Source organism: Poromitra crassiceps (assembly GCF_964638095.1).
Source record: "Poromitra crassiceps genome assembly, chromosome: 28".
In the NCBI taxonomy this organism is placed as follows: domain Eukaryota; kingdom Metazoa; phylum Chordata; class Actinopteri; order Beryciformes; family Melamphaidae; genus Poromitra; species Poromitra crassiceps.
The window spans coordinates 5,177,524-5,198,159 of NC_139651.1; the positions used below are offsets into that span (position 1 = coordinate 5,177,524).

At 43.9% G+C, this 20,636-nt stretch overlaps 1 protein-coding gene across 1 annotated transcript in view; it reads right to left on the minus strand.

Moving 5' to 3' along the window:
* arnt2 (aryl-hydrocarbon receptor nuclear translocator 2) overlaps positions 1–20,636 on the minus strand; it is a 92,286-nt gene that overhangs the window by 15,250 nt on the left and 56,400 nt on the right. Inside the window, exons 11-13 of the mRNA XM_083662201.1 lie at positions 19,697–19,771; positions 10,474–10,625; positions 2,109–2,184 (exon numbers count right to left, since the gene is read on the minus strand). Of these exons, the coding sequence (XP_083518327.1) occupies positions 2,109–2,184; positions 10,474–10,625; positions 19,697–19,771 (303 nt within the window). The remainder of the gene's footprint in view (positions 1–2,108; positions 2,185–10,473; positions 10,626–19,696; positions 19,772–20,636) is intronic.

Sequence of the window (20,636 nt, forward strand, 5' to 3'; positions counted from 1 at the left end):
TCTACTCTACACGAACTGTTACGCTGAAACGATATAGTTAGTTTGACACTAAAGCTGTGTCTTTGTTTAGTTGCACCACGGAGACGTAAGGTACATAGACCGTAAAGTCCACACTAACCGAAATAGTGTCACAGAAAATGACATTTTCACTTTCTGTGGTCAATCAGTGAAAAGCAGGGTGGAACCTGTGTTTATTACCGCAGAATGAAAACAGTCGAGCTGACGGTCTGGGACATGTTGCCCGCCGCAAATTAGTGCTTTCATATTTCATTAACACGAAACCAAATGATAATGTTATTGCTATTCGTTAGCTTCATAGCTCTTCATCATCATGGCATTGTAATTGACCACCATTGTCTCATCCTCGCTACTTGTTGTTGCTGCAATCTGTCTCATGTTGCCAGTGTGCTGCCAACATGTCGGTAATCATCTGTATCTCCGCTTGTGGAAAACCAGTATAAATCAGAGTCATCATGAATGTTTAACCCATTGATACCTGATGCAGCATTTGTGTGTGTATCCCTTTAAGACCGCGAACCGCGTCGACGCGGTTCGCGGTCTTAAAGGGATACACACACAAATGAGGGATATACACACAAATGCTGCATCAGGTATCGATGGGTAAAGGAGTGTCATCTATCATGGAGAAGGCATTGCATATGCACTATAACTCGCTCCTCCTCATCCTCCGAGTTATCCCACCTTTCAAAATGATGCACCATGGTGCCAAATTGCCAATCACTATGCCGGCCGTGCCAACTGCTATTTTACAGAGGACTTCACACCTTGTAAGGGCTAGGTGTAAGAGTTGAGCTGTAACTTATACCTACATTGGAAGTATTTCACTTTTTTTTTTAGACGTGTGTAAACCCCGACTTAGTGAGATTTTACTAGGCTAAGTTTGAACTTACGCACAGCTGGTGCAAGCCAGTGCTGCTGGCCCACATTGCTTTGATGCCGCGGGCGTCGCGGCTAGTGTGATCCCATCTCTGTAGTTGTCGTTGTGTTTTCTGATGTCGCTGCGTTCGTTCACTCAGGAAGTCATTGCACTTCAGTTCACTTCAGTTCAGGTCTGCAGAAAGACTCTTTCCATTTTTCGCAATATGGAGTTTAACACTCAGGGAGCCTTTGTGTTCCCCTCAACTCAGCTGATGCAAATACACCTCATTTGCATTTGATTTGATGCAATTTTCTAAAGGTTTGCTTCAAATTAGCTTTGACAAATGGAGGGAAATATAGTTACTCTCGCTGCCTCAGATGAGAGCTATTTCATATCTGCAGGAATTGTGATAGTTTCCAACTCATTGACGGGTGCTTGATTTAGCAGCCAGCTGTCAGCTTTGAACATTAACGCAGCGCTAAGTTGCAACGTAAGTGGACATTTAATTATGTCTCGTCTTTATTGAGCCTTGTCTAATGGAATGGAAGTAAAAGTTGCATATTGATGGAGTAAATCTAACTCAATCTAACTACAAACAGTTGAAGCAAAGGGTTACCTGGGAGAGATCGTAGGGTTAGGTTTAGGGCAATCTGGGAACCCATCAGTTAAACAATTTTTTTTTTCTTTTTCTCTCTAACCTCTGGGGGCAGCAGCCTCGTTTCAATGTGGTGCAACAGGAACTCAAGAGGCGCGGTCGGCAGCGGAAGAAAATCCCTTTCCGCTCCCTGCGAGCTCTGCCATTGGCTCCAACCGACCGGCTCTGCCCATTAATGCATTTCTTTTCCGCTGCCTGTGTGTAGCTCTCAAATCCGTCCGTCGCTATGAAACAACAATAACAACTCTAGCTCGTTGCTAGTAGCAAGTAGCAACTTGCTATACGCTGAAAATGCTAAGTGTTGACTACAAACCGGTCACGTTCACTTCATTTTGATCGGGTGAAAGCGCAGCATGCGTGCGAGCGCTGTTGCACCCCTTTTGACGGAGCCTGCCGACAGATTTTCGGTGCGAGTCGAAAGTCTGTCTCGAGAGATTCGGTTTAGGGTGAGTGGGTTAGGTTTAGGGTGAGTGGGTTAGGTTTAGGGTGAGTGGGTTAGGGTTAGGGTGAGTGGGTTAGGGTTAGGGTGAGTGGGTTAGGGTTAGGGTGAGTGGAGTTGAAGCAGCGGGTTACCTGGGAGAGATCGTACGCGGTCAGTCCATCTCTCTGGTGAACCTCCAACTCCTGCTGCTGCTGCTGCTGGAGCTGCCTGCAAAACACAACACAACACGAACACCATCAGCACCTCATACAGCTCAGCCAGCAGCACCGCGTCTCCAAAGCTCTTTCTTATCATTCTGCCCAGAGGTGATACTCAATAAGGGACGGGAATTGCATTAAATGAAAGTTATGAAAAACTGGCTACCCAATTAGGATAAAACGGATGTAATTTGAGATATTTCCTTGCGTTAATACACAAGGATACACACTCATATACTGCAAATCTAAAATTAAGTTAAAACATATTTCCCCATTTAGAACATGGAATGTAGGCCTATACATTCAATGGACACTAACCAGGGGCTAATTAAAGCTGAAGGCATCTCATTAATACTTCTAACCTACATTGTGTCATCTCTCATGTCACCTTTACACAGCTGACCCAGCTAAAACCGGCATCGCGGAACCAGGATAGAATTAATCAAATATTCAGAGACACTCCACTAGAGGGGCTAGTGGTGGTCGGATGACTTTACCCCGACCTAGAACCAACTATATGAAAAAAGCCGTCATATACTGTACAGGGCAATCGCATCATGTAACTGTCTTCCAAGTAATATTCATTCTCTCAAAGTAAAGGCGTGCTTTAAAAGAAAACTCAGTTTAACCTACACTTAAATACACTATTCTGATACTTATCATATCTCTCTGCCCTGGTCGCTGCTCCACCCTCTGCCGATGTAGGGGAAGCCGAGACTAGCGCCATGCTTCCTCCGACACATGCGCAGTTGCCAGCCGCTTCTTTTGCCCTGACAGCGGGGGGAGCTTCACCTGCAGGACGTAGCGTCATGGGAGGATCACGCTACTCCCACCGGTTCTCTCCCGCCCCGAACAGGCGCCCCGACCGACCAGAGGAGGCGCTAGGGCACCGACCAGGACACATACCCCCCAATCCGGCTTCCCACCCGCAGACACAGCCAATTGTGCCTGTATGGACGCCCGACCAAGCCGGAGGTAACACGGGGGCGCGAACCTGTGACCCTCGTGTTGGTAGGCAGGGAATCTACCGCTACAGTACCCGGGTGCGCAATCTGGACTCAGTTCTAAACCTGAAGGGGTTAATCTGGACAACATACTTGACCAAATTCCTCAAAATGTCTTCACACTGAGTGTGGTGGCAATTCATTTGTTTGATATCCAAGAGCAGTTGTTATCGACTCAAAAGCTTTCCAGCAGCCACTTCGCTCGCTCAGGTTATGGACCATTAGTAGCTTGGCAACAACACATGCTCCACAATTACATCAAATCCATGTGTTACTGGTACATAGCCGCTAATTCAGCCACTTAGTTTTGAAAACCTTGAAGTGATTGACATTTCTGAGCAGAGAAATGGAGGCTAGTGCTCAGTGCAGAACGAGAGAAAGACAGTTTCTTAACCACTTAAAGAGCATCTCTTTCTTTTTGCCTGAAATATTATGCCGGCTGCAGTGCTTTCCTGTCTTTTGTGCACCTTGTGGCTGCTTCCCATTGCTTGCTGGCACTGAAAACATGCTATGGGGGTCTCTGCTAGTGTAGACAGTGTTTCCCATACATAAAGGAATTTGTGGCGGGCCGCCACAATAATATTTGGACCGCCACAATAAGATGTTGACCAAAAAAAAAAAAAAAAAAAAAAAAAATTTTTTTTTTTTTTTTTACAGTGCACCTGAACGCAACATGCAAGATATCCGCTGAATAAGTGTCCAATAAATGTTCATGTCATTCTGGCCAATACTTCTGTTATAGCATTTCAGTCTGGAATATGGAATATCTTTCAATAATCTATGATTTAGCTGCTAAATTGTCAAATACCGCCATCCGCTCGCTACCCAGGCACTTATGTATGTACTTAACCTAACTAACTTAACCTAACTAACTATCCGGTGTGCACAACACTGTCAGCCTAAACTCCGGCTGACACCCCAAAAACCTACAATCCGCTACAGAAAAATGTATATTGTTTGTTTATTAACTGGCCCCTCGCCTTCTATCATTTCACGAAAGTGGCAAAGCAAGTTGAGTATCCCTGACCTATAGGGAGAAATTTAGTTTGTCATTGTAAACCCACAGCACAGTAATGATGACATGTTCTTCATAGATCTAGCCTTTTAATTTTGCTCTTAAGCTTTCTCAAAGTACACCAAATTCATGCATTTTACTTTAAAATGTTTAAAAAAAATCTCACGGGGGGGCATGCCCTCGCACCCCCCTAGGGGGTCTGCGGTCCCCCACCAGAAATTCTCAAAATCCTGTGGGAAACACTGGTAGACATGCTATGGGGGTCTCTGCTAGAGTTAAAAGCACTACAACACAGACTCTGGTTGCATATGATGTCACTCAAGCAAGATTATATTTTGGCTTCACTTTTGCATAGTGGTAGGAAGCAGGCATAGTTTTTACTCTGTCTGCACCTGCAATGCCAGTGTGCATTGTTATGGAAAGACAATTCCACACAAGTATACATAAATGTATGCATCATCAATCATCATCATCATCATACTAAGTTTCAATAAAGAGCTTTACTGTCCCAGGGTCTAGATGTTGTTTCTGAGGCATTTTCGACCTGCCAAGAATAAAATATACAATTCCGGAGGAAACTGTGAATATTTTAATTTTGTGGCATGAAAACTATTTCAATCCAAAAATGCCAGTGTGCATTGTTATGGAAAGACAAATTCCACACAAGTATACATAAATGTATGTATCATCATCATCATCCTACTAAGTTTCAATAAAGAGTTGTACTGTCCCAGGGTCTAGATGTTGTTTCTGAGGTATTTCCAGCCTGCCAAGAACAAAATATACAATTCCGGAGGAAACTGTGAATATTTTAATTTTGTGGCATGAAAACTATTTCACTCCAAAAATATCAGAGGCATATTTGTCAAACCCCTAGCGCTCATACACAAAACACACAGGCTACATACACCTGGAGCGCTGCTGGCGTGGAGTGTTGAGACCCGACCACACAGCCATGCCAGTGTGGATTCTGTGGGAAGCTGGGTCCACTGCCAGCTCCAAGTTCTCCAAAACAACACAACTCTGCACCGCAGCGTTCTCATGCACTCGCTGTATCACATCACATGACCACGAGGAAAATGTATTGTGAAAATGAAGCCCCCCCTTTTTTTCTCTCCATCCTCTCCGTGTCTGCTGTGATGGGGCTCAGGCCGATGCAAATGCAATGTTGTATTTGGTAATTTGTTATTTCTGCTCCAGCACCCTCGGCTAACAGCTAAGTGCTATCTGCATTCTATTCATTCCATTCGGGCCTCCACGGCCCATATGATGTGCCACTGCTGGAGTGTGTACATTACTGCTAGAGCCCGGCCGATACTGGATTTTTTTTTAGGCCGATACCGATATTAGGGAGTAAAGAAAATCCGATATTGATATATCGGCCGATATTCATACACATTATATTACACAATATTTTTGGGAATGATCCCTCAAATATCAAACAATTGACAAAGATAGGACTTGACATGACTTGAGATATGGAATGTAGGCAGGATATTTTACAACTTGTCCAAAATGACATCAATGCAATGAACCAGTAAACTTCACCGGGAATCAAATCATTATAAATAACTAGAAATACAAAAACACAAATAGAACAAATGTAAAATAGAACTTGAGTTAAGAAAAAATATACACAACATGATGCACAGATGTGATGTGATTGGACAGAACGTATTGAGTGCAGCACACAGATATGTGATTGGACAGAACAGAACGTATTGAGTGCAGCACACAGATCTGTGATTGGACAGAACGTATTGAGTGCAGCACACAGATCTGTGATTGGACAGAACAGAACGTATTGAGTGCAGCACACAGATCTGTGATTGGACAGAAATTGAGTGCAGCACACAGATCTGTGATTGGACAGAACGTATTGAGTGCAGCACACAGATGCGATGTGATTGGACAGAACGTATTGAGTGCAGCACACAGATCTGTGATTGGACAGAACGTATTGAGTGCAGCACACAGATCTGTGATTGGACAGAACAGAACGTATTGAGTGCAGCACACAGATCTGTGATTGGACAGAACAGAACGTATTGAGTGCAGCAGAGCATGTGGGCACAACAGTGATTTACAGCCTGTTTGGCTCCGTGTGGCATCATCTTCTACTCATCCCTCCAGCCTCTCCTTCAACACAGCAGAGAAAAAGAGCCCAGAGCTTTGCTTCGCTTCGCTGCTGCAGATGGTGGTTTTGGCGGCCTGCGGTCAGGCGCCACACAGAGATATGGAAACGGCACCGGACGACAGACACACACACACACACACACAGACACACACACACACACACACACACACACACACACACACACACGCGCGACATGACTCCAACTTATCAAATCAACAGCTAGCCAACTGGCTGTGTTGGACTGATAAAATTGGCTTGATGTATTCGGGGGGGGAAATCGTCCCATTTGGCTACCGGCTCGATTTTTTAACTAAGAGGTAGAACAGAGGAGCACAAATGTGCCTTCATAGAAATTTGCACTGACAATACTTTCATAAGTAGTCACAGTAACAATTGTACCGGCAACAGGGATGGATTACATTCCAATTTGTTGTCATGACAACAGGGTGGGTAGGGGGGGGGGGGGGGGGTTGAGGAAGCCTACCAGCAGGTAACCAAGAGCCCCTGGACTCGCACAACCACACCTCTGCCAGCATCCGACAATGTACAATAAATAGAATCCGATCTATGTGGGGGGAAGCCAATGGAAAAACGCCTGCTATTTCAGGGCAGTCGGGAAGCCCAGAACAAACAGACTGCTACCACTCGGGAGGAGAAGTGCATAAGAAATTAAATCAACGCCTCCCATTCGAATCGTGACAATCTTCTCTGATGACAACTCCGAGGAGCTACCGACCGCTGGCAGGCTGTTGGAATGACGTCCACCATTATTGTTGCTGTTTCTCACACTCTGTTTGTGCATGTCTTGACTGTGAGAACCTCGTGCCACTGTGATAAGCATTTTCCCAACCATGTGTAGGAGGAAAGTTCACGTGGTTCTTCTCACAGTCAGGCCGACAACTCAAAAGGAACCACAAATCCATCTGGCCAATAACCTGTTAATAAGGCTCTCTGGTGGTGTACCAGCAAACAGTAAACACTCCACATCCAAAACTCATTTCATTTTGGAGGAAAAAAGAACAAAGCGCTGCGGAGGGTGTTGCCTGATAAGCAATCAGTCCCTATTTCCATCAATCACTGCCTATTTCCATCCAACTGTCAAGCTAATTTTACACAAACTTTTGAAATGTTGCAACAACAAAAATCCAAATTAAGTGTGTGAAATAAATTGGTTTCCTCAGAACGTCATGAAACACATTCATGTGAACACGGAAAAGTCTTTCAAGAACTGAGTAGTTTAGGACAATTATTTTGTTTGGTATTTTTCATGAAAACAAAGAAATATACTTGATTGATGATATTCTAATGTACCAACTAACGGTCATACAACCACAATGGAGATGTATACGTTATAAACAACACGTATAATATTTGTGGAGGAGGTTGTGGTGGAGAGATATTTTATTTATCATCATCATCCTCATATATAAAAGGGAGGAAGTGGACTCTGTGTCTCCGTTTAAATGTTTGTCCCACATTGGATGATGTCATCAGTGACGGTCCCTCCAGAGTCACGTCTTGTGAATCATGTCATCAGTGAGTGAGCGATGTCATCATCAGTGATGCAAAGTTGGGCGATTGTGCGCTGCGCATGCCAATAGAGCAGGCGAGACCACGCAGCGGCCGAGCTGCGTATGCGAGCCCGTGCAGCGGGCGAGCTGCAGGGCATCGAAAGAATCGAGCGTGCATAGTGCGCAAGATTTCTAGTTTCACAAAAGTCCAAAGCCCTTTTGCACTGCTGTCAAAAAATCAGAGTGAACCATTCATCGTGCTGATCATTCTAATCCTACATTGTTATTTAATTGACAAAATGCATCTCGGCCACTGTCTACCGCAGCATTTCCTTATTGATGTGATAAAGATAGTGATATTGAGGAAATGCAATAAAGCTTTGCCATTTCCATTCAGACTGTCTAGTTCAATACATCATAATTCTCACACACACACACACACACACACACACACACACACACACACAAAACGTGTATGGAAACCAAGCTAAGGTTGCATGGAGTCTCACGCCAATGACATTAGCATTTTCCACATGAAGCGATTAACGCACACATCAGCCACACAGTGGGTCAATGCACACATTCACCCTGCAGTCGGTCAATGTACACATTGAACGGTTAGTGTCTGTGTTTACCAGAGGATAACATATTATACATATTCATGTGTGCACATGTATATTATGCACACAAACATATACACACACACACGCAGCAATATGCAGGTATTCCTCGTGCTGTGAGGAAGGAACTGAACAAAGTCATAAGCTTCATAAAGTCTGTTAGTGCTCTGATGTATGGGATTCAACATTTTTTTTTTTTTTACTGCGGTCTCATAAATCTAACACGTATTCTGCTAATACTGCGGCCTCTGGCTCGCACCTCAGCCAGAGAGAACTCTGGCACTGATTCATGCACGCAACCCCACCCCCAACACACACACACACACACACACACACACGCGCACGCACACACACACACACACACACACACACACACACTCACAGACACACGCACGAACATCCGCTATAAGCAGGGAAGCCCAGGCCTAGGGGTGTTTACGTTGCTAATATGTTCTGCTCGCAGCGATGGTATGCTAGAGTCTCCTTAACTCATGATGATGGCTGGGAGGAAATGGAGAGGGGAAAAAGAGACATCTCTGAACGTTGCTTTCCACTCATATAAAAACACAGCATGGGTGGAGAGAGAGAGAGAGAGAGACAGAGAGAGAGAGAGAGAGAGGGAGAGAGAGAGAGAGAGAGAGAGAGAGAGAGAGAGAGAGAGAGAGAGAGAGAGAGAGAGAGAGAGGAACTCTGAGCAGAACACTCATGGCCCATGTAGACCTAAGGGAAAGCAGTGAGTCAGCAGCAAGCCTCTGGACTGATCAGCGCTGAGATAAGGGGCAGTGCCCCAGTCAGTCACTGGACTGTACGCCCAAGTCCCTTCCCTTAGTGTGCTGGGCACAGTGTCAAAATCAACAGTGACACCACTGCCCCCTACTGCCAAACACCTTTCCCTGCCACCGGGCATGCGGGAAGCCAATGTATTGCCACGGTGTCAACAGTCGTCCAAGCGAATTCTAAAATTCAAGATGAGGACTGACATACAGACACACAGAAACTGGGTTTAAAAGTTCTGACAACAAATTTAAACTGGACCGACACACAGACGCAGAAACATCTTTGGATGATTTCACTATGCCATGAGTGTGCTGGAGCTCAGGCAGACAGGGTTGAGTGAGTTCCTTCTTCTCGTTGAAGCAGTAGGAGATCATTCTGCCATGTGGAGGATGAGGCAAATTATGAGCTGTAAATTCACATTTATTTATTCTTCCTCATTTGTGTACTTTGCATATCTCTCAATATTTTTGATAATTCTTCCTCATTTCATAGTTGAATTTTCACTGTATATTTGAAATGGCCACATACAGTATATCCTCATTCATTCGCGTACGTATATTCAACTTGCTGTTATTTTACACACTCTCATAATGCAGCGACTCACTCTTCTCATTCCTACGTTTATATTCTGTTCCTGGTCGTCTCTGTTGTGTTGGGTTTAATATCATATTTATTCCAATATACTGCAGCAAACCCAATTTACATTTTTAACTCGCTCATTAAAGTTTCATTGGATCTTAATCGAGGTGGCGGTGCAGCCTCACAGCAGGGAGATCTAAAGGCTGTACTGCAAAACTGTGGCTGAGGTCCCACGTCCAACAGGCGTGAGGCGCTACAGGGACCGAGGAGACAAACACCAAGCAGCTGAGCTGAGCAGAGCAGAGCAGCTAAATGTATACCAGGGACTAAGACTCCACACCTTTCACTTAACACCTTGTTAACAAAACGCAAATCAATAAAAGTAGGTAAATATTATCCAAGGTAGACAGAGCTCAGGCACGGCTCCCATTAAAAGCGTTGGATAGTGTAAATATTATGCCCTACTAGGTAATGCAGTGGTGTGTTGATCTTCAGCGCACAGCAAAGGGAGGAGGGGGGTTGATGTGTGTATGCTGCTGGTATCCTGCAGTACTGCATCTGACCACTAATAGACTCTGGGACAGACTGATGATAGGAAATAGCCTTTAAAACGTGGTCAAACTCCAGCTTGAATATGGAGGCGTAGTAGAACCTACTTGACGTTGGTGTTGGTGCAGATGATGTACTCGATCTCGTCGGAGTAGGGGTTCTGGAAGGTGAAGCTGCTGGTTCGGATCAACATCCACTCCCTGTTCTTCATACGGAAACGATACATCACCGACAACACCTGGCCCTTCAACTTCACCACCTGCACAGGAGCGAGGGAGGGGAACCAGAGGAACATGGGGTGGTCAGAGAAAGAGAGACGGGAGTACAGGGAGGCGAACGGTGGTATTTCACCTTGGTAGAACAATTTAGCAGCAGGAAATCTCATGCCAGGACCTTGGAAATCAACAGCAGATTTTGGCCGGCAGCCTTTTTTTCTTATCGTTCAATATTAGTAATTAGACTACACACAGACATCATGGTTTCTTAAAGTGTAATCCGTGACACAGAACAAAAATATGAACTAGATTTTACTTCTCTATTGGTAAATGTATTGGAAGTACAATTTTGGTCCAGGTTTTTAAAAATGTTTAAAATGCGGTGGTGGTTGTTGTTGACCATTCATGAATTCCTATGTGCACCAAAACAAGGGAAATGTTACTTTAAGACCTCTGAAAAACAACAAATTAAAACCAGAGCTTTATGCAAACAATATGTACGGCCTCTGTACAAGATCTTACATTTGTTTTCTATCTCAGTGGAATAGTAACATTATACAGAAACGGAGCTCATGAATAACAAAAGTAATTAAAATAGCTTTCGGAAAACAATAAGTCTTAATTATCTGCCTGTCTCTGGAGATGAAAACGGTGGCAGGGAATTCAACTACAAAGACAATATCCCTATAATGCTTACATTCAATTAGCCGTATTATTATCGCAGTGAAACATTTTGGCAAAAAGTTTATTCCAACTCGTAGACAAAAGCAGTTTCATTTGGGTAGAGCGACCTTTCCAGAGAGATTTGAAATGCCGAGTGTATATAGTGCTGGAGTTGAGCTGTCAGGTACATTGTGTATTCTGGTGGCTGCTGCTGGCACCAAACCTGGGCTCCGGATACTCCTGCATTGAGCCTATCAAACCTGGACTCTGGGTACTCCTGCACTGAGCCTATCAAACCTGGACTCTGGATACTCCTGCATTGAGCCTATCAAACCTGGACTCTGGATCCTCCTGCACGGAGCCTATCAAACCTGGACTCTGGATACTCCTGCATTGAGCCTATCAAACCTGGACTCTGGATCCTCCTGCACGGAGCCTATCAAACCTGGACTCTGGGTACTCCTGCATTGAGCCTATCAAACCTGGACTCTGGATACTCCTGCACGGAGCCTATCAAACCTGGACTCTGGATACTCCTGCACAGAGCCTATCAAACCTGGACTCTGGATACTCCTGCATTGAGCCTATCAAACCTGGACTCTGGGTACTCCTGCATTGAGCCTATCAAACCTGGACTCTGGATCCTCCTGCACGGAGCCTATCGCTCAGTCCACTCACAGCCTGAGTCATGATGAAAGCACCACTTTCCATCCCGATATGAAGTAGATGGGAAATGAGTTTGGAATGAGCTGCTGAGGGAAGCCGTAAGCCTGGGCAGCCGATCACACAGATATGGAGAAGCACTTTTCAGTTTGTGCAGAGGGCAGAGAGAGCAGGAGAGTGAAGAGAGACAGAGGAAAAGAATAGGTTCCTCCAGTGAAGGGAAAGAGGTGTTCTGACCCGTATATGGGGCCGATATTGGATTTTTATTCAAAATCACTTATCAGCCAGTCAGTGTCGTCTACCTCTGATATTAAGGAGTGTGTTTGAATATAATATATATATATATGTAATATATGTATTGGAAAATTGATGAATGCTGCACTGTTAGATGGAAGCCATTGATTTGACTCTAATGTGCCATTATAACTTATAGCAGTAGTGGTATCCTGGGTTTTGTGCTCTGTGGACTAAATGTTGTTTCAGAGGCTTTTGCACCCCTGAGAAGAATACAATTCTAAGGAAACACTGAGTGTTTTGTTTTGTATTTTTATTATTATTTTTTGCATGAGAATCGAGTTTAAAGGTAATAAAGGGGAACTAACCCCCAGGATTCTGGCAGACCTGCCTCCACTTGATTTAAAGAAAAATGCAAATCAACGTCTCAACTTGGGGTAGAACTAGAGGGCAGGGGTGGAGACATGGCCTATCAACCCGCTCTGACTCCATGTGGGAAAGGGGGCGTTCTTGGTGATGTCAGCGGAACCGAAGATCAGGCACTTGGCAGACCCAACTGCAAAAGTGGGTTTCAACCCCTAGAGGGCACTCTCTCTGCATGACACTGGAGATTTTGCCCAGAATCCTTCAGCAACACTACTCAACAGCCATATACTGTTGGTTTAAAGCTAAAAAAAAAAAAACGGTTTAGTTACCATTTAAATATTGTACAGATCATTGTTTTGATTTTCTGAGGTAGAGACCCTGAATAAGCCCTTCCAGGGTTTCCTGTCTCTACCTGCACATTATTTTCCTGTTATCATTTTTTTAATCCGTTTCTGTTTTTATTGTGTGCAGAAAAGATTTGCTATGAGCTGCTTCAATCCAAAAACATCGGGATCAGCCTTGAAAATCCAGTATTTGTCAGATGCTAAATATGTAAAGTGGTGGAGAGAAATACGTCTTCTGATGCAACACTGGCCAGGGAGGAGCAAGAGCTTCCTATTGGAGGAGGGGCAGCGGTGACCTCTAACCAGAGGAGATAGGGAGGCCGGTTGTTATTGGTCCCAGCAGGAGCCAGGGCCAGGGCCAGACACGATGACTCTCAGACAGACAAACCAATTACTCCGATATTACTTCTCCTGCAGAAATGACAGCTTCCCGTGTCAACACAAGTACTGGAAGAGAGGGAGGACCAGTGTGAGAGAGGGACATGACATGAAGACGCAAGAGGGACAGAGAGGAGCTAGAGGGCTGGTTGGTTTATGGGCAGACGGTGTCCTCCTCCCAGACAGTGACGTGCTGCTAAGGGAGTGCACTGCTGTAATCGATGGCATGAAGAAGGATCAACAAAAACACCCATAAACATGACAAGAGGAGCAGAGCAGCCCTGTCTGTCTGCAGGTCACTCACTGAAAGCCACTTGTGCCTGAATACGTATGAGAACAGATGGACTGAGTAAGGTTTTTCTTTGCTCCGTAGCACAAAAATGACCATGATATACAGCATCTGTTTTTTCTGCTTATCGATTCCTGTTCTTAACGATTCTCGATTCAGATGCTTTGAGGGGCGGGGTCAAAACAGGTCACACGCTTATTTCACGGAAAAAATATCTATCTATCTATCTATTAGGGGTGGGGGAAAAAATCGATTCACCTAAGTATCGCGATTTTTAATGTCACGATTTTTTGGATCGATCTTTTATTCCAGAATCGATAATCGCAAATTAAAAAAAAAAAAAAAAAAAAAAAAAAAAATTGGGTGCTTTTAAACACGATTTCAGACGGACAAGCCCGTCTTTATTGTCACACGGTTACACATCAACACATGCACGGAGGGCCACAAACACACACATGCTGACGGTGGCCGGTGAAATTTGTCCTCTGCATTTAACCCATCCTGGCTTTGTCCTTTCCTCCGGGAGGCAGGCCAGGAGCAGTGGTCGCTTTCTCGTACAGCGCCCGGGGACCGACTTCGGATGTTGTCGTCACTGGTCGGATGACGATGACGATCTGATCTTCTGCATGTTTTTAATGGGGGGGGGGGGGGGTTATATACGGAGGAACCCCCCTGGGGGAGCACGGGGAGAACATGCAAACTCCACACAGACAGAAGGGTCCTTACGACGAGATACCCCACCTGGGCAGTAGGCACTGAAGATATGGGGGGAACACAACCACAGCGCCCGCAGTGTCCCAGGCGAGAATCGAACTCAGGACCTTCTGACTGCGAGGCGACAGCTCTACCACTGAGCCACCGTGCCCCGGTGCAGTCAGGCCACTCACTGAACAGCAGGCCAGGCGCCGCCTACTGGTTTACTAGTGGTTTTATTACTTTATTAGTTAGTCTGAAGTAATAATTACACTTCAGGGTTAAAGTGGGTGCATCTCATTGTAAAATTGGACTTCAAACGGCCCAAATCTGGCTTCAAACGGCCCAAATTTCACGCGTGTTGGCCCATATCGGCCTGGCCTGCTTGGTATCTAATGCCCGGCCTGAATTATGATCCCAGTCCGCCCCTGTTTTTAACTATATCGCCCAGCCCTACTCATGATATATAATATACAGTCTCTAGTGTATGATTCAACTTTTCCCATGTTCTAATCTAGTGTAAAAAAGCAAACAAACTGAAAAAAGGAAAGAAAAAAATAAACAAAAATCGCAATAAATCATAATATCGAATCGCAATAATCGTAGAATCGCAATACTTAAGAATCGCAATATAAATCGAATCGGCACCCAAGAATCGTGAAAGTATCGAATCGGGAGATAAGTGAATCGCCACAGCCCTACTATCTATCTATCTATATAAAAGGGAGCATGTGGGCAATGCTTCTCTGTTTGTTTAAATTTTTGTCCCACTGATGATGTCATCAGTGATGTCATAAAGTCCTGGATGTGATGTCATCAAAGATGTCACTTGAGCAATTGGCATTGTGACATCACTGACGATGTCATAGGCATTATGACCTTATCGGCATTATGACATCATCAGTGATGTCATAAGTGATGCGAAGCTGCAGGGCGCAGGGTAGGTCGAGCTGCAGGGCGGGCGAGGCCGCGCGGCAGGCGAGCCTAGTATTAAAAAAATAACTTTACACAAGCCACATTCATGTAGGTTGTGGATTAAAAGCCTCAACAGACCTCAACAGTTTGTTGACACACAAACACACACTTGCACACACACGGTGAAAACAATACCAGCCCAGCTGTTGCGGCTGGTAACCATTACTTAGCCAGGTGGTGGTGAGATTAGCTTTAATCCATAAACCCTCTTCACAAGATGTTTCTCTAATTAGGCTAGCTTGCTCTAATGTGAAAATGGCACATCATTGTTTGTGTCAATTACAGGCAACCATAGCTGAAGGGCAATGGCTACTGGTGGTCACAATACAGGTTCACACAGGGCAAAGATTACTTCATGCTTCAGTGAAGAGATGAGGACATGTTTTTGATTTGGACAGTGTTTCTTTTATACATCTGACCAATGAATTGTAGAGTAGTGCTTAGTGGTCACACACTGTGGGTTTCTGTTTTGGTTGTTGGGCGGATTTGGGCGTGCCAATTTAATCACTGATGGACCCATCTCAACCCCCCCACTTCCCCCTTGATTTGGACTGAGTGTTTCTTTTATACATTTGACCAATAAATTGTGGAGTAGTGCTTAGTGTTCAGATTGTGGGTTTCTGTTTTGGTTGTTGGGCGGATTTGGGCACTAATTTAGTCACTGACCCATCCCCCTCCCACGGTCTAGAATAATAATAATAATAATAATAATAACTTTATTTATATAGTACATTTCAAAACAACTGTTACAAACTGCTTATCTTTCGTAATTTGCTGTGGGGGGGGGGGGGGGGGGGGCTTGCGCAAGCCATCCAAGTGCTGCTGGGTATTATTAAATGCCTGTGAACACGCTAAATGGATTAGCCATGGAGGACTGTGAGACACAAAACCTATATATATATATATATATATATATATACAGTATATATATATATATATATATATATATACCGTAAATTCCGGACTATAAGACGCACCGGTGTATAAGCCGCGGGACCAAAATTGACTATTTTTTTCTTCTATAAGCCGCACCGGTCTATAAGCCGCGGGTGTTTTGATGTTTAATTACCATATGAAAGGGTTCGTGCACAGAGAGGAATGTCGGGAAAGCGATGGCTGTTTGGGGAAGCTCCCATTTATTAACATTTCAACAAAACAAAACAAAAGTCAGGTCACTAATCCCCAGACAAAATCACACAACAATAGGCTATATGTGCAGCAAACCTGTAACCAGAGAAGTCAAGTCACTAATCCTCGTCTTCCTCTTCTTCCTGCGTACTGAAACCACCAAAGTCCTCATCTTCAGTGTCGGAAACGAACAGGTTCAGGGTGGCTTCGTCAACCACTCTCCTCTCTCCTTCATTGTCACTCAAAACCAACGAACTCCTCTTCATCTATAGCTGTGTTTCCATTACAGTTTTTCGCAAAAGAATTGCGATATTTCTACAACTTCGACAATGTACAATTGCGACTTGTAGGCGTTTCCATTGAAGTTGCGTTTGAGTGATTCCCCGTTGCAGCAGCTGCCACAGTGATTACGCACGGGGATCTGCCCCATATCCCGTCCCCTGCATGCTCAAATCCAACCAATGGTCAATGGAAATCCCAACATGAAGTTACAATGCATATAAACGAGCCTGATTATCAATTCAAAAGAAAATGAGTCGCAAAATGTTGCTGGCTGCGTGAATGCAGTCAGCGCGACAGGCAGAGGAAAAAAGGTAGCCTAATAGCCTACAACTGGTCCGATTTAGAGATGGAGGGGGGAAAAGGCTGATTTGGTTCTATAATTGCACCTGAAACGTGTGCAATGTATTAGCCTACTCACAGTCACTGTATTCACTTCAGACAGCACCACCGCACCAGTGTGTGCTTTTCATCCTCTCATCTCGCCGCTGTGCCAAATGCGCGCACACAGGCAGCCTGCTGTCACCATGGACCGATTTCTGCCATTAAACATTATCTAATTTGCCCGGCTACGCTTTTGCACAACACTCGTCTTTCTGCTAGGTAGCGTTGCTTCAAAGTTTTCCACTTGCTGCGGAGGTTTTGACACGGCTATCGAACCTTACTTACCAAACTTATTTTCCGCTCCTTTTCCAAGGGATAATATGGGTCACATGACGTGCAAATGCGAAAAATGTGTTTCCATTACACTTTTGCGATAAACTGCTATATCGACACGTCTGAAAAACCACCTCATGATCATCTACTGCTCGTTCTCATGCTGTCGAGAACGAGCAAAGCTTTTTTTTGGTGAAAGAATCCTCCAGGGCGCTTCTTGTTAACAGTCCGAGTGAGTGGCAGGTCGAACGTCAAAGGCACTTCATCCATATTTATGATCTGCTCCGGTTCGATGGAATATTCCTTGATCTTCCTTTGTGTGAATTCGCCGAAGTTTGTGATTTTCTCCTGGTAGTCGGGGGAGGGAGTTGATGGGCTTGTGGCCGTTTGCTTACCGTAATTACCATATGTAAGTGGTCACGCACAGAGGGGATTGTCGGGAAAGAGATGGCTGTTTGAGGAAGCTCCCATTTACCGTATTACCGTAACATTTCAACAAAACAACATAACACAACACCACCGTTGTTTATTTTTACAGTGCACACAGTGTCCGCGGTGTGGTGAAAAGAGGGCAAGAGAGGAAATTAAAACAGAAGTGGATTTATAGTTAGAAAGAGTGCTAAAAAAGAGAGATTTTTTTTTTTTTTCTGAAAAAATCCATAGATAAGACGCACCGTTATATAAGCCGCAGGGGCCAAAAAACGGGAAAAAAGCCGCGGCTTATAGTCCGGAATTTACGGTATATATATATATATATACACACTGTATATACTGTACATATATGTGTGTGTGTGTGTGTGTGTGTATATATATATATATATACACATATATATATATATACACACACACATATATGTGTGCATCAATTGATTGTTGATTGTTGATGTTTTATTGAATGATGTATCTTTAACAACGTGGTCCATTTGTATTGTGTAGTATATATGCAGTATTGTTTACTGTCCTGAACACTATGTTCAGTGACCTCTATTTTTATTCTCGATTCTAATATTGTATTTTCTTTTGCTTTGTAAAGCACTTTGTGATTTCGGTCTGTGAAAGGTGCTCTATAAATAAAGTTATTATTATATTATTATTATATATATACATATATATACACACATATATTTTAATCACTCAATTAAGCTGTGAGTGTTGCACAATGATTGACAGAATTGAAGAGAATTCAAGATGACACACTTGTCAGAGCAGTCAGATCCATGTGTGTGTGTGTACAGTACAGTAGCATACTAGACCCTCTAGTGTTGACTGATGGCTAGATCTGTGCACATCTACAGACGGCCCAATCAGTGAACCCAGTCAGAACATCGGCCAGTCAGTCAGCCAAGCTAGTCAAGCCAAATGGGTGTACGTGCGTGACAGATACGAGCCACTTGTGGAAAAGGCTCGAATAATAACGGTGTTGATGGATTGTGCGTGTATGTGTGTTTTCATGCGTGTGTGTGTATGAACTGGCTGAGAGCCAGAGAGATAGTCAAAGCTCAGCAACACGATACAGTATGTCGGAGGGTGGAAAAACATTCCTGATGGTGGTGAACTTTCTCCCTCTGCGAGCTTCACCATCAGGCTGCTGAGCGTGACAGCTACGTCTACTCAACCATCAGGCCGCTGAGCGTGACAGCTACGTCTACTCAACCATCAGGCTGCTGAGCGTGACAGCTACGTCTACTCAACCATCAGGCTGTTGAGCGTGACAGCTACGTCTACTCAACCATGGAGGATAAATAAATACCTTTGCTATCTGTGCCTAGGACACATTCACCCCCCCCACCCCCCGAAACCATCCTCATTGCAGCCTGGGCTCCAGTCCAGCTGCTGAACTTAACAAGACCGAGAGGTTTGAAATCTGGCCGAGCTGAGCTCAATCTTCACTCCTTTTCCATCAACCAAAAGTCTACTGTTATTTACCTCTCCAGCTTGTACCAAAAAAAAAAGAGGCTAAAATCTTAACTGGTACAAACATACAGAATCATCATGTTTCATTGCTTCCCCATTTGGATTATAAGCGGTTTAAAACTTTACGAATGGCTTTTATAGCACCGTTAGCTATGAGACAATTTACTGTACTAGGTAATTGGGCTATCCGAATCAGTATAATCTTTTAAATTCATTCTTAAAACTTGTTTTTATTCTTATCCTTGTATTTATGCAGTACTGTAATAAAGTAATGATTTTTTTTTTCAGTTCAGTGTTAAAGCACTTTGTAAATTGTGCTACAGAAATATAGTGTATTATGTACTTAACCTGTCACTTCTATTTGTCTACAACGTTTCTCATCTATTCCCCCCTTAGCGTTCCCTTCTTCCACCTTTCTCTTCTCCAGTTTTAGCCGCATCAACTCCTCCTCTGCGGCTCCTCTCAGTGGAATAAAGGAATAGAGCCTTTAAAAGCTGCCTAAATGAAGCCTCAGTCCAGACTCCTATCGTACCTGTTGGAAACTTTCTCTCAGGTGACTCTGGTCTTCAGGATGGCAGAACTCCAGGATGTCCTTCCCCAGCAAGTCCTACAGGACAAGGCAGTAAAAACACGACTGTTCAATTGATCCAAGTCATAAATCAACGATACAACGCGTGCTATGAATCTGATTGCAAAACAAGGCAGCAACCATCTGTTTGGCACATTGGAGACATCGGATTCAAACTTATGTATTGAGTTAACAGTGATATTCCTCCTCAGGGCTTTTTTTCTTCTTTCTCCACAATCAAATGAATCATTCCTCAAGTGGTCAAAATATCGTGGGAGGAGGAGAGGTCAACGAGGGTGAGACATTGATTAAAAGACTATTAAATCAGAACCTTTTTCGTAAAGGTGACAGGTTATTGCAGGTGTTAACTGCAGGTGTTCTCATAACTTTAATGTATCATGACATTTAATTTCAGATATAAGATAAAAGTAGTAGAATAAAATAGTTCTCTCTACGATATTAACAAGTACCTGAAAGCTGTGCTCAAGTACACAGAGGTTTTCCTGCCTCAGAAAAGGGCTTCTGTGTTACATATGCAGGCCAGCAAATGGTGGCTTATTTTAAACTATCATAGGAAAATACTGTAGTTTTTACATGAAACTGCTAACAACAAAGTCTGTGCATTATATTGAATAACCTGGTCATGATTTCTGGAAAGAGACATTGCTGCCGAGTTTTTCAAATGTATTTTTTTGGTGCTCCGAGCACTACAAGCCGAGTGCCATCCAGTTCCATTGTATTAAAGAGAAGGCAGACATCTTTGCGGCCGATATCTCCAAAACTCAGGCAACTAATCCAAAACGATATAGATGGATAAATAGCACTACAGGCGAGAGGAAAAATATGTCTTTTGGATTTTAGGGTGAGCTGTCCCTTTAAGCTACCCTCCACCTCTGGGAGACAT